This window comes from Ornithorhynchus anatinus, chromosome 3 (genome assembly GCF_004115215.2).
Source record: "Ornithorhynchus anatinus isolate Pmale09 chromosome 3, mOrnAna1.pri.v4, whole genome shotgun sequence".
NCBI lineage: Eukaryota > Metazoa > Chordata > Mammalia > Monotremata > Ornithorhynchidae > Ornithorhynchus > Ornithorhynchus anatinus.
The window spans coordinates 65,867,709-65,892,639 of NC_041730.1; the positions used below are offsets into that span (position 1 = coordinate 65,867,709).

The 24,931-nt window shown below is 41.7% G+C and overlaps 1 protein-coding gene across 1 annotated transcript; it reads left to right on the forward strand.

Moving 5' to 3' along the window:
• The first annotated feature begins 641 nt into the window (after positions 1 to 641).
• Positions 642 to 24,931, forward strand: LOC100077905 (tetraspanin-36-like). Its single transcript, XM_001508986.6, has 7 exons — positions 642 to 830; positions 11,187 to 11,378; positions 13,490 to 13,564; positions 15,572 to 15,667; positions 18,502 to 18,654; positions 21,124 to 21,207; positions 23,482 to 24,931. Exons 1-7 carry the CDS (start codon positions 762 to 764, stop codon positions 23,566 to 23,568), a joined length of 756 nt encoding a protein of 251 aa, XP_001509036.1. The 5' UTR covers positions 642 to 761; the 3' UTR covers positions 23,569 to 24,931.

Genomic DNA, 24,931 nt, shown 5'->3' on the forward strand with positions numbered 1-24,931 from the left:
ATATGGCCTGGAGACCAGTTCCTAAATAACAAAACCCTTTACAGTCCACAGTGCGTTACTTGAATCTTCGGGAAACAGAAAGGGACAGCTGATGATAGGATCTCCTGATAAGAATGCCAGTTATCTATAGTGGGACTAGCATTCGTCTGTGTAATAGTAATAATAATAATCATGGTATCTGTTAAGTGCTTACTATGTGCCAAGCACTGTTCTAAGCGCTGAGAGAGATACAAAGTTATGAAGTTGTCCCACGTGGGATTCACAGTCTTAATCCCCATTTTACAACTGAGGAAACTGAGGCTCAGAGGAGTTAAGCAGCTCACCCAAGGTCACACAGCAGACAAGTGGCAGGGTCGGGTCAGAACCCACGTCCTCTGACTCCCAAGCCCGTGCTCTTTCCATTAAGCCATGCCGCTTCCCTGTGTAGACAGTTACTTGGTGAAAGTCCCAGAGTGAGTTTGAGTTTAGAGTAACCAATGATCAGGAGTCAAAAATTACCACCCTCCGACCCCACACACAAACACGCTCCCCTAAAGAGAAATCAAGTTCCACCCAGGGCTCTACTACAATCATGTTTTGTTTGTTCCTGGACATTACAGGGCATGTGACTGGGCTGGATGATACGTGAGTCATGTGATGGGCGAGCTCAGTCTCAGCCAAGAAGCTGAGAAGCGTGGGAGTCCAGAAACCCGACACACTACCTCGAGTTGGAAGGCAGACGGCACGCACTGACCCTACCCTTGGCTCTAGGAACCTTTCTGATGGCGAGGCTGGACTGTGGGATGATAACCTCCAAGTCAGTACTTCTGCTGCTCAGTCTAATCTTTTTGGTAAGTGGGGGACGTGATTCTTTTCATAGTTCTCCCTGCCATTCTTCTTGCTTCCTCCTTTTGGGGCCGAGAACGGCCGGCTAGCTCAAAAACATTGTTTTTACTAGATAAAAGGAAGAGAAATGGCGCAGTCAGTTGATCTGCCCTGAAGGAGAACTGAAAGCACTAGAGAGAAGTTAGGAGATGTTGCTATAAGAATGAGCATTTTTATGTTCTGTTATTTTCCTCCCCTAAAATCGAGAAAAACTGGTAATCTCATCTAGGGTACATTCATTTTTGAACTAAGCTTAAAGAGTAGTTTTGTTACTAAAAAATAAAAAACACTAATAGATTATGCTTTTAAGGGATGCATTTATTTATTTAGTAATTTATTTATGAGAAATTTTCAGGGGGCCCAAGTTTTAACTGGAAATTCAGGAGTTTGCATGACCATATCACTGTAATCAATCAATCGATCAAGCAATCACATTTGTTGAGCACTTACTGTATGAGAGAGTATCAGAATAACAACATAACACTCATTCATTCAATCATATTTATTGAGCGCTTACTGTGTGCAAACACTGTGCTAAGCATTTGGGAGAATACAGGGACATTTGTCCCTCATTTCTAGAAATGTTTGGTATCACTTCAGTTCCCAGAGCACAAAAACTCTGAGATTTGAGGTCGTGAAAGTAGAGGTAATTCTATCAAGCCCAAGCAGAAGTTTTTTTGCTTTGTTGAAAAACAGTGGAACATCTTGCTGCAGTTCTGAGTGAATAACTCGATATTCACTGAAGCATTTGTCTGAGACCAGAAGAGAATCAGAGCTCAAAATTACTAATGTTAGGAATTCAGAGCTGAAATACCTTCCCAGCAGATTTGTGGTAAAGGCAGTTCATCACTATCATCATCACTATATCAACTGTATTGTTAAATAGGTTGACAGTGACTAAATTCTCACTTTACATGTGCTTATAAAAATTCAGGACTTCATTTTTAACCAGTATACCAGCCTTGGTTTACCAGCATTCTGGAATTTGTTTTCATTATTTAAATAACCAAATATTTTTGTGGAAAAGAAAACTCAGGGTGTGTAGAATACTACTGATGCCATAATTATGCCTTGCTCTTTATTAAGAAATAATCGATTATATGATGCAAAACTGCTGAGCATATGAGTATTCAGTTTTTTTATCAATATTCTTCTCCTTGCACTAGAACATAAGACTTAAGAAAAGATTTAAGGAAATGGGTCAGATTAAGGATCTATCCAGCCCAGTATCTGGTCTCCCAAAGTGGTAATAAAATGCATGAAGGAAACTTATTCTTGCCTTCCTCTGTGTGAGGAAACTTTGATGGGTGCTCCTTGTCCTGGGTTTTAGGATTTGGCCCAACTGCTTTTCTACCATGACACTGCTGCGTGTTAAAAACAACAACAAAAAGCCAAAACCAACAGTTGACATATCAGGAACACTAGTTCTTTTCCAAGTGCCTTGATTATTAACCTGTAAAACAGAGGCAATAAAGTGGACTCGCTTTTCTAGTCTTATTTAATTCAATTAATATTTCACTACATGCAATAGTGTATTTTTTTTCAATAATTCAACATACTTTCTTTGGCAAATATCTGTCTTTCTTGATGTGTTCATTTACTTTTGGAAACCATTTAATTTTCGTGGAAGTTGAACCAACTGCAAAAATGTACGGGAAATTTGGATTTCATTAATTTGGCTATGGTTTTGCATTGAATTTATCTTGGCATGAAATCATCATCATCATCAGTGGTAGATTCTGGGAATGTCTATCTCCCCCTCTATTCTGTTGCAGGCAGGGAGCATATCCACTAATTCTATTGTATTGAATTCTCTCAAGTGCTTAGTACAGTGCTCTGCACACAGTAAGCACTCGGTAAATACCATTGATTTATTGAGACAGGAGGCAAGGAAGTCAGCAAGGAGGCTGATACAGCCATCAAGCAGGGATAGGATAAGTGCTTGGATTAACACAGGAGCAGTTGGGTTGGAAAGGAAAAGGTGGGTTTTAACGATGTTGTTGGTTGAACCAACAGGATTTAATGATGGCTTGAATATGTGGGTTGAATGAGAGAGAGGAGTCATGGATGACACCCAGGTTACAGGTTTGTGAGACAGGAAGGGTGGCGGTGCCGTCTACAGTGAAAGAAGGGAATAAAGAAGTTGAGCATGTTTGTGATTGAAAAAGAGACTTTGAAGGGATGTCCCTCTGAAAATAACTTAGCAGAAATTCCCAAAGCACCTTACATTGACCCAGACCTAAAGGAAATATATTTATTAATCAATCATTACAATTTTGCAAAATTGCAACATATAGGAAGCAGCATGGCCTAGTGGATGATGCACGGGCCTGGAAGTCAGAGGATGTGGGTTCTAATCCCAGCCCTTCCACTTGCCCTGACCTTGGGCAAGGCACTTCACTTCTCTGTGACTCAGTTTCCTCATCTGTAAAATGGGGATTCAATTCTTGTTCTCATGCCTACCTAGAATGTGAGCCCCATGAGGGTCAGGGTCGTGTCTGACCTGATTAACGTATACCAACCCTAGTGCTTAGAACAGTAATTGAAACATAGTAAAGTGCTTAACAAATACCACTAAAAAAAACCAAACCAGAAACACTGGTCATGGCTTTACCTTGTCATCCTTATTCAAACAAGGCCGGGATTACCATATGATTATATAAAATGTGAAACAGACCCCTGATTATAGCTGATTAGCAGGAAGTGATTTTTTTTCAGCGACTTCATTAGGAATGAGATATTAATTCTCTACACACTGATTTTATATAGTTACTGCAAATGGAATTGATCTTATGGCATTACATTTTAAAACCATGATTTCTAATTAAACATAATTGGTAGAAACTGCAAAGCTAACTTCTAAAAATGTAGTTCAGAATGTTTTAAAGGAAATAGTACCTGGAGTCAGTTACAGAGTACCATTTAAATGACCCAAGAATATCATCATAAGAATGCAATTGGATAATTATAAATATTAAAGGACAGATGAAGTCTCCACAGATCAGGGAAAGTTCATTCTGCCAGTGCCAATTTAAAAGACAGTATAGTTCTTCAGTTTTGATTGTACCTAAATTACTTATATTTCCTGCTCCATTAGCCCTCCAAGAAAATCCCACATTAATTACATAAATAAAGATATTGACTAATTCAGTAGCTCACAGCTCACATGATGCTGTAATTCTCAACTGTGTACTCCCAATTTATAAAAGCCACATTCATCGGGTGAAATACTCCATTCTAATGCATTTCCTCCAAACTAGATCCAGTATAGCACTGTACAGAAAAATATGTATAGCCTCACCAGTTCAACATCTGTTGTTTTACAATTATTGTCCTGAGGAAGCATCTAAAAAATTACAAGTGTGTCCCTAAAGTTTGAGATTCTTGACTCTAACAGATTTGCCCTCCATTCACCGCAATTCAATTTACTTTTCAGGGATATTCTTGGAAATCTAAGGAAACTGTTGTAGGTAGGCCCCAAATTGACAAAGTCCGGGGCTTCCAATGGACTGCAGTATTACTTAAGTCTTCCTCCTCCATTTAGAGGTATCTTACATGACTTAAGTGAAATAAACGGATTATTAAACTTGCTATTTTTTGTAATGGAGGAAAACAACCCTTATTTACTCCTCTATTTTAGGAGAATATATACTAGTAAGAATTTGTTTCACTTCCACATTTTCAGCAGTGCTAGAAATATCTGTTTGTGAGTACTTCTGGGGGATTCCAAATTTATCTTTGCAGTTCTGGTCACCTTCCTCTCTTGAAAATGGAACAAAATCACGTTGACACCACACTGGTCTGCTAAATTAGAAATATATATGAGAATGTTTTAGTTTTCTCATTTGGAGTCTTCAGTCTTATTGTACAACATCTTTTTAATGGTTTAATAGTAAATATTGTGGTATTTGCTAAGCGCTTACTATGTGCCAAGCACTGAACTAAGTCTTGGGGTAGATGCAAGATAATCCATTAGTCTGTCAATCAACTGTATTTACTGAGCACTTACTGTGTGTGGAGCACTGTACTGAGTACTGGGGAGAGTACAACACAATATAACCGACACATTCCCTGCCCACAGCAAACACATTCTGGAGTGAGAGACAAATATAAATAAATTATAGATATGTACCTAAGTGCTGTGGGTCTCGGGGGCTTCCGGTAAATAAAGGGATCAAGTCAGGGTGACACAGAAGGGAGTGGGAAAAGAGGAAATGAGGGCTCAGTTAGGGAAAACCATTTGGAGGAGATGTACCTCAAATAAGGCTATGGAGGTGGGCAGAGTAATTGTCTGTTGGATATGAAAAGGGAAGGTGTTCCAGGACAGAATCAGGATGTGGGCAAGGGGTTGGTGGCGAGATAGACGAGACCCAGATAAAGTGAGTAGGTTGGCATTAGAAAAACAAAGTGTGCGGGCTGTAGTAGGAAAACAGCGAGGTGAGGTAGGAGGGGGCAAGGTGATTGAGTGCTTTAAAGCCGATGTTGAGGAGTTTCTGTTTGATGCAGAGGTGGATGGGCAACCACTGGAGATACTTGAGGAGTGGGGAAATATGGACAGGATGTTTTTGTAGAAAAATGATCTGGGCAGCAGGGTGAAGTATGGACTGCAGTAGGGAAAGACAGGAGGCAGCAGAGCCAACAAGAAAGCTGATACAATAATCAAGGTGGGATAGGATAAGTGCTTGGATTTACAAGGTAGCAGTTTGGATGGAGAGGAAAGGACCGACTGTGAGCCCGTTGTTGGGTGGGGAAGGTCTCTATCTGTTGCCGAATTGTACTTTCCAAGCGCTTAATACAGTGCTCTGCACACAGTAAGCGCTCAATAAATAAAACTGAATGAATGAATGATCGATTTTAGCATTCTTGCGAAGGTTAATCCGACAGGATTCAGTGATAGATTGAATAGGAGGGTTGAATGAGAGAGGACTGTCAAAGATAAAGCCAAGGTTATAGGCTCGTGATGCAGGAAGATGCCACATGGGGCTCACAGTCTAAGTAGAAGGGACGACAGGTATTGAATCCCTATTTTACAGATGGCAGAACTGAAGCACAGGGAAGTTAAATGACTTGCCCCAGGTCACACAGCAGGTAGTTGGCGGAGCTGGGATTAGAACCGGATCCTCTGACTCCCAGACCCGTGCTCTCTCCACTAGGCCAAGCTGCTTGCAATGTCTGGTTACAGTGTCTGAAAGGTAACAGTTACATCTTAGTTATCTGGATCGAGGAGTTGGCATTGGAATGGGGTTGCAGTGATAATCTGGGTTTCTGCGGAAGTGAAATTCACCAGTGTTGTGGAACCACTGAAAGTCCAATGTCAAAGTTCAATTTCTTCTCAGGAAGGGGCAGCAGTACACTCACAAATAGCATCCTCTTTTATAGTACCCTCCTCCCGTCATCCTTTATCTTGGCCTACCATTACAAATGACCACCCCCAACCCCAATTTAGAACATCTTTTTCACTCCTCTGTGCCCGACCAAGTGTTTTGTTACATGTACCCTCCCACATGCTTAGTACAGTGTTACGCACACTGTAAGTGCTCAATAAATGATTGAATGACTAAATGAATTAATTTTGTTTTTAAGACTCTATTCGACTCCTTTCCACCATGAGGCATTTCTTGAGTAGCTCTATATGATTCTCTTGCTCTACTAACCTTGAATTTCCCCATAAAGTTTATAACTTAGTATTGTCTATTAGGCATGAAGAAAGAGCACAGGCTTGGATGCCAGATGACCTGGGTTCTATTCACCGGCTCCACCACTTACTTGTTGTGGGAATTTGGGCGAGTCATTTCACTTCTCCTGTAACCTGGGGTCGCAATACCGGTTCTCCCTCTCCTCTAGACTTGAGAACCTCATGTGGGAAAGGGACTGTGTCCAACTTGATTTTCTTATATCTAACCCAGCACTTAGTACAGTGCTTTGCACAGAGTAAATCCTTAAGAAATACCACAGTTATTATTATTACTAGGCTGCAATATAGTAAGCATATGTTTTGTAATAATAATAATAATAACGTTGGTATTTGTTAAGCGCTTACCATGTGCCCAGCACAGTTCTAAGCACTGGGGTAGATACAAGGTAGTCAGGTCATACCATGTAGGGCTCACAGTCTTCATCCCCATTTTACAGATGAGGTAACTGAGGCACAGAGAAGTGAAGTGACTTGCCCAAGATCACACAGCTGATAAACCGAGGAGCTGGGATTAGAACCCATGACCTCTGACTCCCAAGCCCAGGCTCTTTCCACTGACCCATGCTGCTTCTCATGTTTTATGTTTATCCTGTGTCATCCATTATATTGTAAATATTCAATATCCCTCATGGTCAGGAGACAGGGTTTCTTCCTCCTTTAACTCCTCATTGCAAATGTATAGTGCTCTGCAATCAGTGGATGCTCGAGGAAATAGATTACCATATCTTAGAATATGTATTTCAAGTTTCATTCAGAGAAGGTTTCAATAGAAGTCATTCATCACGATCATGCGCCTTCAAGCATAGTGAATGTTGCTAATTAGAACTGTATAATATTATGTAAGGAATATCACACCTGTGACTTAATTAGTGAATTGATGATTTCTGAGTCCCAGGGAGTAATAATAATAATGTTGGTATTTGTTAAGCGCTTACTATGTGCAGAGCACTGTTCTAAGCGCTGGGGTAGATACAAGGTAATCAGGTTGTCCCACATGAGGCTCACAGTCCTAATCCCCATTTTACAGATGAGATAACTGAGGCCCCGAGAAGTTAAGTGACTTGCCCACAGTCACACAGCTGCCAAGTGGCAGAGCTGGAATTCGAACCCATGACCTCCGACTCCCAAGCCCAGGCTCGTTCCACTGAGCCACGCTGCCTCTCTAAGAAACTATGAGGTTCAGAGAAGGCTTGTGGGAAAAGTTTGAGTCACAAATCTAGTAGAAATGGACATATATCAAATTTTAGCAGGAAGTCAGGTAATTTGAATTCAGGTTGCCCTGTCCCAATCCGCTGCCCAGCATTCAGGTTTGTTTCGTTTTATTCTGTTTGATGTTTGTTTTGTTTTCATGGCATTTACTATGTTCTAAGCAATGTACTAAGTACTGGGGTAGGTGCAAGATTATGAGGTGGGACACAGTCTCTTGTTCCACATGGAGCTCACCGTCTAAGTAGGAGGGAGTAGAGTTTAACCCCCTTTTTTCAGATGAGGAAACTGAGGCACAGAGAAGCTAAATGACTTACTTGCCAAGGTCACAGAGGAGACAAGTAGTGGAATGGGGATTAGAACTCTTTCCATTTAGGTGGATGGCAGGTTTTTCTGTGTGTGTGTGCGTGTGTGTGTAGAGGAGACCTATGGTATTTGTTAAGTGCTTTACTATGTGCCAAGCACTGTACTAAGTGCTAGGGTAGATGCAAGCTGATCAGGTTCGACAGAGTCCGTGTCCCACATGGGGCTCACAGTCTTAATCTCCATTTTACAGTTGAGGCACTGAGGCTCAGAGAAGCTAGGTGGGTTGCCCAAGATCACACAGCAGACAAGTGACAGAGCCGGAATTATAATCCAGGTCCTCTGATTCCCAGGCTGGTGCTAGTTCCACTAGGGTTACCCCCTCCACATTCTGGTGGGGACAGGCAGAGTGGGGAAGAAGAAAGGAGCTAAGGATCGGGAAGTACCAGGGAGAGGCAGAGCTGGCTTTAGACTTTTGGTGGAGATGGGAAAAAACGTGGAGGTCTGGAGGTGGGAAAAATGCACGGCCCCCTTCCATTTCAGATGACATGATCATGTGTTTATCTTGGGGAACTCCAGAGCTCCTATCTATCCTTTTCCCTGGAGTCATTGGGTTCCCCTCCAGGGTGCTTTTCACACAAGCACCATTTCCAACTTAGGTGGGAAGAGGGTGGCTGCCAGTGCCGCCACTTCTGCTCCCCTCTAGACTTTAAGCTCATCGTGGGCAGGGAATATCTGTTATATTGTTATACTGTACTCTGCCAAGTGCTTAGTACTAGTGCTCTACACACAGTAAGTGCTCAGTAAATATGGTTGACTGGCTGCTGCTTCTCCGTTGACAACGTACCCTGAGTTGCCTGCCTCACCGCCTGAAGCCAACCCTAAGGGAAGGGGCAACAGGGGAGAGGAGTGGCTTGAGATGGGCAGGAGGAGGGAAGGAAAGGGAGAGTTTAGAGCAATGGATGGAGCAGAAAATAAGAGCATCCCTGAGAGGGAGGAAGATATACAGGGACACACCAAAACAGAAGAGAGCACTGAGTTGCAGGGGAAAAAAGGAATAAACAGGGGAATTGATGAGAGACACTAGGAGGGAAAGAAAAAGAAAGAGGGAGAAAAGGGATGGTGAAAGAGAAAGAGATGATGAGGGTCAAAGACAATAAGTTGAGGCAGATAAATGGAGAACAAGGGCAGGAAGATCAAGGGGAGGAAATCTCTGAGAATTCAAGATGGAAACAATGAAAAGGAAAGGGATAGGAAGAGAAGGAAAGCTTCATAGCATCTATTAAACTCAGGCAAAAAACAGGTATTTCCACTTATGAAATCTCAATTTCTCATTCCCATTCCACCACTCCAAAACATCTGAATCCTTTTCAGTGCTCTCTGCAGACAGATGTTTTTATCTTTTCTCACTTGCACATGCCCTAGCCTGCATCTTAAGAAGAAAAAGTCGTTACTGGGCTTAATTAGGCTGGAGGAGGAGAGGCGAAAGAGGACTTAGTAATTCTCTCCAATTTATGCAAAGAAATGAGGATGATAATAGTATCTTCCACTGAGAACGAAGGGTGAGCCTTGGTCCTGAGACTGTAGAATCAAGAGCTTGCTAGAAGGAATTGATTTTAATGCTAGCGGCTTACACCTTGCCACTCACACTCTCTTCCCTGCCAGTTCTGTTCTGACTGGGGGGAGAGTGTGCAGTGATTGAACAGGCAGGCCGGAGTGCAGCACAATGTGAAATGCACGTAGAGGTTTTTGAACGCTTGTTCTATTTTCAACCAAACGACCACAGCTTAGTGCCGATGTTGCCCCGTAGCACCGCGAATCAGAAGGTTGTTGCTTTGGTAGCCGCTGGGGTCTTCGACACTTACACTGGCCAATTATTTTTCCTGATTACTGCAGGGCCTGTCCACCTCTAGGAATGTTCTAGGTGGTTCTTGGGTCAGTTCAGTCACCATGGAAGGCATGCCCTCCCAGTGGATAGAACAGGAGCTAGGGGCTAAAACATGGACCAGCTCCACTTCAAACAGAAATTCCTTACTAACGGCTTTAAAGCAGTCAATCACCTTGCCCCTTCCTACCTCACCTCGCTGCTCTCCTACTACAATTCAGAATGCATACTTTGCTCCTCTAATGCCAACCTTCTCACTGTACTTCGATCTCATCCATCTTGCAGGCAACCTCTTGCCCACATCCTACCTCTGGCCTAGAAACCCCTCCCTCTTCATATCCTATGGACAATTACTCTCCCCACCTATAAAATCATAGTGAAGACACATCTCCTCCAAGAGACCTTCCTTGACTAAGCCCTCATTTCCTCTTCTCCCATTCCTTTCTGGGTCACTCTTGCACTTAAATTTGCTCCCGTTATTCAGCCCCACATCACTTACGGACGTATCTTTATTTATATTAATGTCTGTCTCTCCTTCTAGACTGTAAGCTCGGTATGGGTAAGGAATGTGTCTACCAACTCTGTTATACTGTTATTTTGTACTCTACCAAGAGCTTAGTACCCTGCTCTCTACACATAATAAGTGCTTAATAAATATGATTTATTGATTGATCGAGTGTTAGAAACCAGGTCTCCTTGATTTACAAACCAGTGCTATTTCCATCTGATGAACAGCAGGGCTAATACAAAGCAAAAGCACATAAGTGATTAGCATTTATTCTCTTTTTCTATTGAGTATACTGCTTATAGTGAAGCAATTTAAATTGAGATTATATATTATATTGCCACGGTGTCAATACAATCCCCTATTTTGTTGATTTTTATTTTAAGAAAAGTTTGGACAATTGTATTTCTGATATGATCTGAGTGGATTTCTGGATCATTGTGGGCAGGGAACGTGGCTACCAACTCTGCTATGTTATACTGCACACTCCCAAGCACTTAGTACAGTGCTCTGCACATGAGCACTCAGTAAATATGATTGATTGACTGTGCTTTGAGCATTCATTACATTTGTTATAAAACCAAATTTGGGAATTTTTCTATTGAAAAATCCATTTATTTAAAACACAGAAATCAAACAGAGGCAAAGTTATCCCCTTGTCCATTTCATGACATCTTTAGTTCAGGAAGGCATTTATTATGTGGAAAAATAACTTCTGAGTATTTTAGACTGCAGGAGTGGCCCTTGGATGTGTCGGAGGGAGCTTCATCACAGCCTATGAGGACTACGATGCCTTCTTCAAGGATGAGCACATCTTGCTGCCCGCTATCATCATCATAATAGTTGCTATCGTGATGGTTTTGGTTGGGATTATTGGCTGTTTTGTCACAATCAGAGAGTCCCCTGTTGGACTCCGGCTTGTAAGTATTACTTTTCCTGCCTCCCGTTGAATGCCTTGTTTGGAATGAAACTCAGAGGTCTGGCCAGCTCACTCGGGTGTACGCAAGGTCATTTTACCCCCTCACCAATTCTGACTAATATCAGGGTTGCAGCTGATTACCGGCCAGTCGGTAATTACCGGCCATGCATGTGATCAGGACAGTTCCTTCCCCAGAGTTGGGAGGCAGCACAATATCTATCAGAACCAGGGTTGATTTGTGTTGGAGTTTACTAAGGCTCTGCTCCCTCAGTCTGGGGAAAAACAGTGGCATCCGTAATCCCAGGTTTACAGGGACTGGAAGAATCATTGCCCCAGCACAAGTGGGCGGTCCTTTAGTTTTTTTTATTTTTTAAAGGTATTAAGGGCTTACTACATGCTGAGCGCTGTTCTAAGCACTAGGGTTGACATAAGTTTATCAGGTTGAACAGAGTTCCTGATCCTCATGGGGCTCACGGTCTAGGAAGGAGGGAGTAGGATTTAATTCCCCTTTTTACACATGAGGAAATGAAGGTACAGAGAAGTAAAGTGATTTGCCGTAGGTCTCACAGCAGTCAAGTGGCAAAGCTGGGATTAGAACCCAAGTCCTATGACTCCCAGGCCTATGGTCTTGCCACTAGGCCACGCTGCTCTATCTGAAAAAGAGAGAGATGTCTTTTCACATCATTTGAAACATACACTGTAGAAGATATGGAGGTGTTCTGAGACCATAAATCTCCCCATTTTCAAACCCTGCTGAATCCCTACCTCCTCCAGGTGGTTTTCACAAATAAGTCTCCTTCTCCCCAAATCTCCTCCTCTCTATTCTCACCTCACTTTTCATTGCACCTCTGTACATATTGTTTTACATACTTCTTCCTCCTTTTTATAAATTCTTTTATGTCTGTCTCCCCAGTGAGATTGTATGCTCCTTGTAGGCAGTTTTGTGTCCACAATGTCTACTGTGCTCTTCCAAGTGCTTAGTACAGTGTTCTGCACGGAGTAGGCACTAAGTAAATACCAGTGATCAATATGCTCTACAAACCTGTTTCAATCTTTTTGTATTACTGATCAACACATTTTTAAAGAAGGGTAGTAGTCCTTGGACCTCACACTTATTCCACTTGCAGGTCTTTCTCTGTATTGCTTATTGATCATTCACTGATCTATTCCTTAAATATTGTGTGATGACAAAAATTGACAGAAAGGTTAATTCAAAAGCACAGAGTAATATGGCTCAAAGCGATTTTGAGAAGTCATCTGGGTCAGCCCCCTACTTTCAAGCAGAGAAACGACTAAACTATCCAGCTGAACAGGTCACAAAGTATATTAAAACGAAAACTGCTTGCTCTGAAGTCTCTCTGCTATTTAACTGGTTATGTCCTTTGCAAGATCAGGCACCACAAAGTTGTTTTTTTTCTTAGTTTGATCTTTCAAACTGCTGGGATTCCTACTGATTGCCAGGAAGACAGCTGACCCAACTTTTTCAGTTTTAAAATCTTCCTTTGAAAAGCGACATTAGCCTAGAGAAATCATCTTGTAGGTTCATTTGAGTGTCATGGACTTTGTGTGGTATGGTATTCTTCACAAATATATTTTATTGTTAAATGCCACTGTGAGCAGAGATCGTCTCTCCTTATCGCTGTATTGTACTTTCCAAGCACTTACTACAGTGTTCTGCACACAGTAAGAGAAGCACTGTGGCTCAGTAGAAAGAGCACGGGCTTGGGGTTCAGAGGTCATGAGTTCTAATTCCGGCTCTGCCACTTGTCAGCTGTGTGACTTGGGGCAAGACACCCAACTTCTCTGTGCCTCAGTTACCTTGTCTATGAAATGGGGATTAAGACTGTGAGCCCCACGTGGGACAACCTGATCACCTTATATCCTCTCCAGCGCTTAGAACAGTGCTTTGCACATAGTGAGTGCTTAACAAATGCCATCATCAATAAATACGATTGAATGAATATATAATCAGTGCTTCATTTGGGACTCCAGTATGGACTGGGAAGAGAAGCAAGGGCAAGATGGAGTGGAATTTACCTCTTAGTTTTGTGAAAATGCATGTATTTTCTTCCTGAAACATTAAACCACTGTCACCTCCTCTTTTCACTTTAGTTCCTGGTCATTCTCTTGCTGATGTTTATTACAGAAGTAATGGCTTTCATCTTGGGATTTGTGTACAGGCAGAAGGTAAGTGAAATACTCAAAAGAGTGCCCCTAACCTACAATAATTAAATTACTATTACCACACAAAAAAGTGACCCTATCCTGCAGATATATATGACTCTTACTATAGCAAGAGTGTCCATACCCTATAGGTATTAAATTACTATTACCACAGTAAAACAGTATCCCTACCCTACAATTACTAAATAACTATTACCACAGTAAAAGAGTGCCGTTACTCAACTGGTATTTTATCACTATTACCACAGTAAATAATAATAGTAATAACTGTGGCATTTCTTAAGCGCTTACTATATGCCAAGCTCTGTTCTAAGAGCTGGGGTAGATACATGGTAATTAGGTTGGGCATAGTCCCTGCCCCACATGGGGATCGTAACCTTAATCCCCATTTTACAGATGAAGTAACTGAGGCACAGAGAAGTTAAGTGAGTTGTCCAAGGGCACACAGCAGACATGTGACAGAGGCAGGATTAAAACCCGTGTCGTCTGACTCCCAGGCCCATGTTCCTCCCACTAGGCCACGCTGGTTCTAACAAAAGAGCACCCCCTACTCTGCAGGTATTAGATTATTATTTCCACACCAAAAGAGTGCCCTTACCCCAAAGGTATTAAATTACTACTACCATAGGAAAAGGTACAGAACATAGAGTATAGCGGAAAAACAATTAAATACTGTATAGGGTGAGAGTGGATGGTTTATATGAATCTTTCAGGGATAGCATTCTAAAAGTCAGTGATTCTCTCAAGGAGTTCTTAATTTTGGTGTTCTCCCAATGAAGTTATTAAAATACTAAATTGTTGAAAATTAATCGACCGTATTTTTGAAAAAGTATTTTCCATTTATTCTATTTAATTATTAAATGTCTCATAGTTTTCACTTGAAACCCAGGCTCATTATTAGTTTAACGTGTAAACAGGGTGACCCAAAATAATTATTTGGCTGCAATAGCAATTGTAGTAAACTTTTTTTAGATCCACTGCTCTGGTTCCATGTGATAATTAGGAAAAGCGAATTTATTCTGAGAGTAAATGTAAAAACTTAGTTGCTCAACAAAGTTTACAGAGATCTTGAGGTTAACTCTAAAATGGTTGGTAGTAAGGGCACCGGTCTGATGGATTATCTGCCAGCCACAGAATGAAGAGGATTGTGTAACAGATCAAATAGAATACAGTCTATGTTTAATGGATGCAACAGATAACGCTTGATCTGGGGTTAAAATTAATTTCTGATTTTCTGGGAAACCCTTTCCAGGTGAACTTGTTAGGAGGATTATCTAAAGTCCCCCAGACAGGCATCCAGGGGCTGCTCTAAATTGATGATCAGTGATAAGCCTGAGGGTGACTGAGGTCACATTCCCATCTGCACCAAGAAAATCCTTCTTCTATATAAAGGTTTTTATTTTTAATTCTGAAAATAAGGCTGGCATCAAATTCTGTTACTGGGGAAGCACTGCGTCCAACTCGGCTCTTGTAGGCGAGCAGTAAGCAGGGCTAACTTTCAGGATCCTGTGGCCAGGAGCAAACCCAGATCGGAAACCGCTCAAGACTGGTCTAGAAAGTACCAGTTAAGTAGAGCTGGGGAAGAGTGGCTGAGGAGTGGAATATCCTTTACTTCTGCTACGCCTTTCTCCTTCTTGACTCCAAGAAGGTTCTTGACTCAAGAGAGGGTGCGTTGAAAAAAATAATGATTTTTTGTGACCTACTCAGCCCGACGTGGCCTACATGATTCATTCATGCAGAGCCGAGGGGCCTGGATCAACAGCTCCACTGAACCAGGTTTACCAGGCCCTTAATCAATCAACTGTATTTCTTGAGCCCTTACTGTGTGCAGAGCCCTGTACTAAGCACTTTGGAGAGTACAGTGTATCGAACACATTCCCCGCCCCCGGCGAGTTTACAGCCTTAATGAAGAAGTGGCGAAGCTGAGGGCGGGGAGCAGCGAGGATCCTGGGACAGGGGTCTGGCTCAGGATTGTGGCAAGCTACCCTAAACAAAAATACATTTTCACAGGTGGTGACAGAGGTACAAAGCACCATGCTTACAATCTTCCAGACATATGGTGGAAAGAATCCGGAGACAGAGATGGTGGATTTCTGGCAGAATCAGGTATAGTACTGGTAGACAATTTCTGATTGTTTTTGAAAGGCCTGTTAGCATTTATAGATCTTAGTGATTAAAAATAAAAAAGTAGTATCCAAATGGTCACCGTTTCTTTCCATTCCTTCAACCATTACTGAAAATTTATGATCCTTTGTTGATGTGCTCCAAGTATTTATTTAGTATTATGTTGCCCTGCACAGAAAATATTTCAATATATAAGCCTCATGAAGCCAATATGAAGATCAACTAAAGAACCCTTATAGACAACCAGCAGATTTGAATTTTCATTTGTAGGTCTTTGTCTTTACAACTCTGACCCAACAGCCACCCTTAAAGCTTATGCACCTTATTCCTAGCCTCAGCCCTTTTGTACATATAATATGTACATTGTATTTTGTATACATTGTATGTATTTTGTACATATAAACGAATAAATATTCGTTTGTATATTAATTATGCATTCTGTTTTTTCACCATAACATAGTTGAAATTCTTCCTGTTATATACTGCTCCTCCTACTCTTTGTAAAATCATTTTTGTCTTCCTGTCTCTGCCTTTTGATTGTATATTCCTTGAGGGCAGGAAATGTGTCTTGCTTCTGTTATACTTTCCCAGGGGCTTAGTGCAGAGTTTCACACTCAGTGTGCACTCCAGAAATAACACAAATGAACTGACTTTGACCCAGTATTCTACAAAGATCTGATGGTGACTGACTATGTCAGTGTAGGGTTTGTCAAACTGTGGGGCACAACCCCTGGTAGGCTAAGAAGGAGAAGCAGCGTGGCTCAGTGGAAAAAGCCGGGGCTTGGGAGTCAGAGGTCATGGGTTCTAATCCCGGCTCCACAGTTTGCCAGCTGTGTGACTTTGGGCAAGTCACTTAACTCCTCTATGCCTCAATTACCTCATCTGTAAAATGGGGATGAGCCCCACGTGGGACAACCTGATCACCTTGTCTCCCCCAGTGCTTAGAACAGTGCTTTGTACATAGTTAGTGCTTAAGAAATACCACCATTTATTATTATTTTTATTTCATTTTTAATGGTATTGGTAAGTGCTTACTCATGTGCCAGGCACTGCACTAAGCACTGGGGTAGATACAAGACAATCAGATTGGAACACAGTCCACATGGGGCTCACAGTCTTATTTCCCAATTTTCAGATGAGGTAACTGAGGCACAGAGAAGTAAAGTGGCTTGCCCAAGGTTACACTGCAGACAAATACAGGTCCTGAGATTAGAATACTGGTCCTCTGATTCCCAGGCTCTTGCTTTGGGTTGCAGAGATTGAAACCACAACTTTTTTTTCTATGGTACTTGTTAATTGCTGACTATATGCTAGGCACTGTACTAAACACTAGGGTAGCACAAGATAATTATGTTGGACATAGTCCATGTCCCACATAGAGCTCACAGTCTTAATCCCCATTATACAGATGAGGTAACTGAGGCACAGAGAAATGAAGCGACTTGCCCAGCATCACTCAGCAGATAAGTGGCAGAGACAGAATTAGAACCCAGGTCCTTCTGACTCCCAGGCCTGTGCTCTATCCACTAGACTACACTGCTTTCAAGATGTTTCCTCCACAATACTTCCCAGAACCACCCCTTCTTTTCCATTCAAAGGCCAACAATCTGGCTCAGACACTCAAACCCAATGTGGGCCAGAGATTGTGTCCGATCCATTTACCTTGGATCTATCCCACTTAATGAATAATAATAATAATGTTGGTATTGGTTTAGCGCTTACTATGTGCAGAGCACTGTTCTAAGCGCTGGGGGAGATACAGGGTCATCAGGTTGTCCCACATGAGGCTCACAGTTAATCCCCATTTTACAGATGAGGTAACTGAGGGACAGAGAAGTTAAGTGACTTGCCCACCGTCACCCATCTGACAAGTGGCAGAGCTGGGATTTGAACTCACGACCTCTGACTCCCAAGCCCGTGATCTTTCCACTGAGCCACGCTGCAAATACCATTATTACATCCACTAGAATATAGTTCTCTATCCACTAGTCAACGCTGCTTCTCCTCACTTAATAGCAATAATGATAAAAACACTTGCTAAGCACTTACTGTGTGCCTGCTCTAAGTGCTGGAGTAGATTCATTCATTCATTCGATAGTATTTATTGAGCACTTACTATATGCAGAGATACAAGGTAGACAGGTTGGAGACAGTCCCTGTCCCACATAGAGCTCACAGTCTTAATCCCCATTTTCAGATGAGTTAACCGAGGCCCAGAGAAGTGAAGTGGCTTGCCCAAGGTCACACAGCAGACACGCGGTAGAGTGGGATAAGAACTCATGACCTTCCGACACCTAGGCCTGCGCTCTATCCGCTAAGCCACGCTGCTTCTCCGTCCAAAATAGTTGTTGGCTGAGGTTCCAGTGAAAGTTTTTGGCACATCCCTTTCCTTCCCACTCGATCATCACTGCTCTGCTTTTCATCTAGTCCACTCCAGTGCTCCACCTCCTTTCCCCTCCCTCCTACCATGTCACTTCCCATTAGCACCTTCTCTTTTTGTCAAACTCTCCCAGGAACCCTGCCTCCTGGGTGAAGGGAGATGTTACCATTCCTCACCTTTCCAAATAGGTGAAGTCTTGATTCACTTCTGAATGTTGGGTGGAGAGTTGACATGGCAGGGAGAGAAATGGGAACCATCAGGAGGATCATGGCATGAAAAAGTTCGAGAAGCTCTTCCCTAGTTCAGAGCTGTATTCCCTTTTTGAAATTTCCCACCCTGCAGATGTAAAGTCCACGATTAGTACTGATTACTAATTAGTACTGATTAGAGAGAATACTAGACTGGAAAATTAATATTTCTTCATTCTGTTTCACAGTTTCAGTGTTGCGGTGTAAATAATTATACTGACTGGACTGTTACTCAGTGGTTCAATAGCACTGGAAGCAACAGTGTCCCTCAGAGTTGTTGCAAACCGGAATTTAAGAACTGCACAGGACTTCTCAGTGAACCTCAAGAACTCAATACAATGGTAAGAAACACCCTCAGGTACTCTAACTCACACTGATTTTTTTTAATGCTATTTGTTAAGGGCTTACCGTGAGCCAGGCACTGTGCTAAGCACTGGGGTAGATTCAAGCTAATTAGGTTGGACAGAGTCCATGTCCCACATGGGGCTTGCAGTCTTAATCCTCATTTTAAAGATGAGGTAACTGAGGCAGAGACATGTTAAGTGACTTGCCCAAGGTCACAGAGCAGACAAATGGTGGATCCAGAATTAGAACCCAGGTCCTTCTGACTCCCAGGCCCGTGCCCAATCCATTAGGTTGTGCTGCTTCTCTACTTCATTGATGCTATCTGATTTCCCATAATATAGGATCCACTTTGGCTTCTCCTTGGGAATTATTAAAGAAAAAGTCAAATTCGGCATAAGGGAAGATGTACTTTGAGTTCTGTGTACTTAACTTCTAGAGAGTCTAGTCATTTTCCCAAACCAAAAGGAAATGTCAAATCCTAGATTTGAGACCTTTGACAGTAATGTGACATCTCCAAAATGTCTACGACAAGTTTCAGTGTCAATCCTACACTTTGTTCTCCTAACACTTTCCATTCCTTTATTTTGATGAACTCACTAATTATTGTGTCTGGAATGTTTAGAATGAGTGGATGTTAGCCTTCAAAGCGGTCTCTGCCTTCAAACAAAATCACAGAAAAATAATGTAAATCAAACCTGTGTCCAGATTTGCCGGGAACGCCATAAAAATAGATGAAGTTCAGAAAGGAAGTTGGTATCCTTAAAAGAAAGGATACACAGGTGACTTTCTTCACTTCAGTGCTTGGAAATGTATTATTACTGCAGTACATATTTTCTAAATGGTGGCGTCATAGTCTGAACAAGTTAATGTAGCTTGCTGGAATTGATTTACAACCCGCTGAGGATAGGGGGATGACTATCAGTGGAAAAGAACCCACTGAATTTTTACAGAATTTAAATATAGTATCTTACTTGAGCACTGTCGACTGTCGTGAAGATGTAACTTACTAGAGGTCTGCTGTGTTTCCCATCTAGCAGTTGGTGATATGTTACAAAAATGGGCTGTTTATTTCAGGGATTATGTGCTCCTCTGTAGATGGTGCTGAAATCTGTCTCCCCCTTTGTAATTTTGCATTTCGCTTTGTTTTCAAGGTATTCGGGGCATCTTCCCTCCAGCACTTCTAGAAATGATCTCTTCAGCTTCTTTCCCAAACCCTCTCCTTCACCTAATTTTCCCATCACAGTTAACACCACCACCATCATCCCTGCCTACCAAGCCTGCAACCATTATCCTTAGCTTCTCATTCTCTTTCAACTCGGCCATTGGGTCTATTAAATCCGGTGGTTTGGGTTTTTTAATAGTATTTGTTAAGCACTTACTATGTGCCAAGCACAGTACTAAGAGTTGAGGTAGATTCAAGCTAATCAGGTTGGACACTGCCCCTGTCCCACATGGAGCTCATAGTCTTAATCACCATTTTACAGATGAGGAAATTTAGTGGCAGATAAGTAGCAGAACCAGGAGTAGAACCCAGATCCTTCTGACTCCCAGGCTTGTTCTCTATCCATTAGGCCTTGCTGCTTCAAAGGTGTTTCCTCCACCACATTTCTCAGAACCTCCCTTTCCTCTCCATTTGAACGACCACCAACCTGGCTCAGACGCTCAAACCCTTTGTGGGCCAGAGACTGGTCAATCTGTTTACCTTGTATCTACCCCAGTCCATGGCCTAGCGGCAAGAGCGCGGGCTTGGGAGTGAGAGGACCTGGGTTCTAATCCCGGCTCCTCCACTTATCTGCTGTGTGACCTTGAGCAAGTCACTTAACTTCTCTATGCCTTAGTTACCTCATCTGTAAAATGGGAATTTAGACTGTGAGCCCCATGTGGGACAACTTGATCACCTTCTATCTACCCCAGTGCTTAGAACAGTGGTTGGCACATAGTAAGCACTTAACACATACTATTATTATTATAAATAATATTATTATAAATAATAATAATAGATACCATTATTATGGCACATTTTGATTACTATATCAGGTGCCTCATTAGTCTCCCTGCCTCCAGGCACTCCAGTCCATATTTCATTATCCTGCCCTCAGATTACCTGCCTAAAATGTCATTCTGCACATGTTTCTTTCCAGAATATATTTCAGCATTCATAGTAATTGCAGCTATCCATTTTTCTCTTCCTCAAATAGAAGCTCTGACCATTGCTTTTAAGGCATTCCATCATCTCACACCCCTTTACCCAAACACTTTCCTCTCTTACGACACCCCAACTCACACTCTCCATTTCTTTCCATACTTACCTTTTCACTGTGCCCATTTCTAACCCCAGCCCCAGGCTAATGCCCTTCTTCCTGTGTGGAACTCCCTCTTCAAATTTACAAGACCTCAAACTCACTGAATTTACTATACTTTTCCTTAAATATATAATGGGGTAATGACTTTTTTCTTCCCGACAGGGCTGTGCAGGAATAATGGAATCTCATATAAAGGATCTCATCAACTACACTATGATTGTCATCTTAGGATTTGCTATTGTGAAGGTATTTACCAATAGATTTACTGCTTCCTTGACAAATAAGCGCATAACTTACCCTGTTTATTTTGAACCCCAAATTGCTGGTCTCTGAGGACACAAAACTTCCATCAGAAACTGCAGAACTGAGAATTCCTTCTGCAGAATATGAACCCTAAGCCATGAGTTGACCTGAAAATATAGTCCCTTAGCACCTCATTGCTGAAATAATTAAAATGAAGGCTTTCTAAAAAGGCTATAAGGTGATAGTTTGGTTTCAAGATGAAATAATCATGAGCCAGAATAATTATGCTGATATTAACAGCAATTATTAATTCAGAGGCTTCTTTCCACTTAAGATTTCTAGGTGATTCTGCTATTTTTGTCCAGCTCCATTCATTGTCTGTCTATCACACTTGCTTACAGACCTAGTTGCTCCCAACTGTTGCTATCCATCAGGCTGCTGGGAGCTTTCAAAAATGGTGCAAGCGCTTTTGAAAGCATGGTGATGAGGGCTTGCAAACACCCCAGTCGCATACCTGGGTCACGTGGCTACTCCGAGTCTCATTTTTGGTCGGCGCTGCCAACTACCAAAATTTAACCAAAAGGGTAAAAAAAAATTTAGAATTTAGAATTTTAAAGGGTTGTGTGCAGTTTGGCTTGCCATGTAGGATGTGAAGTTCTGATGACAAATATTCATTATGTGATTAGCGCCAGTCGGAGAGTCATTCATCACCACCATCATCAGTGGCATTTATTGAGGGCTTACTGTGTGCGGAGCACTGCACTAAACGCTTGGGAGAGTACAATACCTCAGAGTTGGTAGATAAATTCCCTGCTCACAACAGGCTTACGTTCTAGAGGGGGAGACAGACATTGATATAGGGCAGCAGCTCAAGTCACGACTTCAGCTTGCTTGAGTTCGTGCAAGCTAAGGAGGGAGCTTGGAGCAGGGTAGTGGCAGAGAGGAAGCGGCAGGGACATCAAGCAGAAAAAGCCCTAAAATAGTCACCTCACCATCATGGAAAGGTACAGACCACAGGAAATCAAAAGTCTGTTCCTGCTGATGTGGGAGGTGTTATAGTAGTGCTGTAAGCGCCTGGTACAGTGTTCTGCACACAGTAAGTGCTCGATAATTATGAATGAATGCAGTCGAATGCAGTGATGATGGATTCGTCTGTCAGGAATGACACGTGGCCCTCAGTCCTGAGGCTTCAGTACCGAGAACCTGTGCAGAGGAATTGGTTAAAGTACTAGTGGCTCATGAAGAGCTACTCCCATTCTGTTTACCCTGCCGGTCGTGATCCCGATGGGGCAGTGAGCAAGTAGACATTGCAAAGTGCAGGTGAAGGATTTTTACATTAAGGACCCATTTGCAACTAGTGTGAGGGCAGCAGAAGGCTGATACTGGACCACAGTTCCATGAACCAGTAGGCGGTTACCTTGGCAGCAACTGCCTTCTTAGGCCCCATCAGCCAGGTTTTCGTTTGTTTGTTTGTTTGTTTTTATGGCACTGTACTAAGCACTGGAGTACAAGCTAATTTGGTTGGGCACAGACCCTGCCCCACATGGGGCTCCCAGTCTTAATCTCCATTTTGCAGATGAGGTGACTGAGGCACAGAGAAGGCAAGTGACTCACCTAAGGTCACCCAGCAGACACGTGACAGACCCGGGATTAGAACCCAGATCCTCCTGCCCCGAGGCCCATGTTCTATCCACTCGGCCTCGCTGCTTCTCCCAATTCCTGTCAATGTTTACAATTCCCGTTGGGTTTGCCTACTTCACAGTATACGCTAGATCAGAAGGTTCGATCAGAAGGTTTCACCACTAAGAGTTTAGCCCAAGAAGGCGAAACAGATGTTAGAAGTCAGGCCTCCAGATTCTCAGAACTGTGTTTTTGACACTGAACATCTGGATGCAGGGAACAGAAAAACCGCCAGTACCTGCAAACACTTACCTTTCTCTCCAGCTCCACCTCGTGCGCTGGACAAAAGACATGGAGGGCAGAGAACCTGTTGTGGACAGGGTACATATCCAACACCTCTGCTGTATTGTATTCTCCCAAGGCACTCAAAAAATTCTATTGATTGACTGATCGATTAAGCTACGGCTAGGATTTCACAGGAGGAGATGAGACATCAAACAAAGCTAAAACGAAGACCTCTGTCAGCGTTTGTCTGGATTACGTGAATTTGCTCGGGAACAGTAATGTAGATTAGGATGCCATTTTGAGGTTGACGCCTTTAAAGATAAATAACTTTTTTCCAAACCTGTTTTCTCAGAGTATGCTTTTACCTTTCAGTTTTTTGGAATGCTGAGTATCTTGGTAATCGCGTGTAAGAAGATCGACAATGGATATCAGCCCCTGTACTCAGGAGTGTTTGCTTGAACAGACAAGATGAGAGGATGATTCTTCACTGGATCCTTGGGCAAATAAGGCTTTTAGAGATTATTCCCAAATAGGTTGTGCTGATTGCTGTTATTAAATATTTTATTAACACTTGAACAAAGATACTTATTGCTTTGGAAGTTTTTTTTCGGGGGGTGGGGGGGGGGGCTACATAGTGAGAAATGGAATATGACTTGCAGTTGAAAACATTTCAGATACTGCTCCTCAGATTTCTTACTCTTAAAATCTTTGAACCCAAGTATGTAATTTCAGATTATTCTAAAACTGAGGTAAAGACTTTCCAGTCTACCACTCATTCAGGGTATAAACTGGTTCTCTTGCAATTTTTAAAATTCTTTTGGTATCTCCTCTATAATTAACACTCATTTTGAAGAGTTTCGTTTTCTATAAAATAATAAAATTATTATAGTCATTAAATTTGCTTGAAAACACTGTGATTGACATAGAGGGGACCTTCCAGATAAATTTCTATGACTTGTCTCTTTTCCATGAAAATGTGAATTTAAAATGCAGTATTCAGGATTTTCTAGCATTGATTTTTAAGTCATTTAGTGGTTTATTAGACTAATTTTAGCTTTGAACCTGAATAATACCCACTTTTTGTTAAAAAAAACTGCCCTGTAAACATTTTCTACTTCATAACTTTTGGTTCAGCATTGTTCTTGCCTTTTTAAATTTTAAAGTCTTAAACCTGGAAATATGTCTGCCACAGATTGAGATAAACTACTACATGTTGACAGCACATCTCACTAAAGACTGTATTTAATTATTCTTTGCAACAAATGAACTCCCATATACATTTTTATGAAAATAACACCATGTCCTAACTTCCCCCTTTTTAGTAACTTCTTCCCCTCCAAGTTCTGAGTATCCTTTGGAATAAGAACAATTTCAAGACATCTTTGTGATTTTTAAAGGTCAAGCTTTGAAATCATTCAACAGAGCTTTTAAAGCATTAGAGGACTGGAAGAATTATTATGTACCAAATTGAGAATTTAAGGAAACAGAAAAAAAATGAGCCCAATAAAAGAGACAACTATCTTAAAAGAAAGTATGTACACTATTTTCAAGAAGTGAAGTATTGAAAGAATTATTTAGTTAATGTTGCTTACATCCTACATTGGTTTTTCATGACTAGCTATGGAAGGTAATGATAAATTAAATGCACTTATTTTCATTCTAATATTGCACTGTCTAAATGTATTTTCATGATAACTTTCACATCCTGAGGGTAATGTCACCTATTTATCATCACTTGTCTGTCTATTGTCAGCTATTAGTGCTCAGGAAGCCCTTTTTTATTCATTTTAGCAAAATAATAAAATACAACTGATTACTTAAA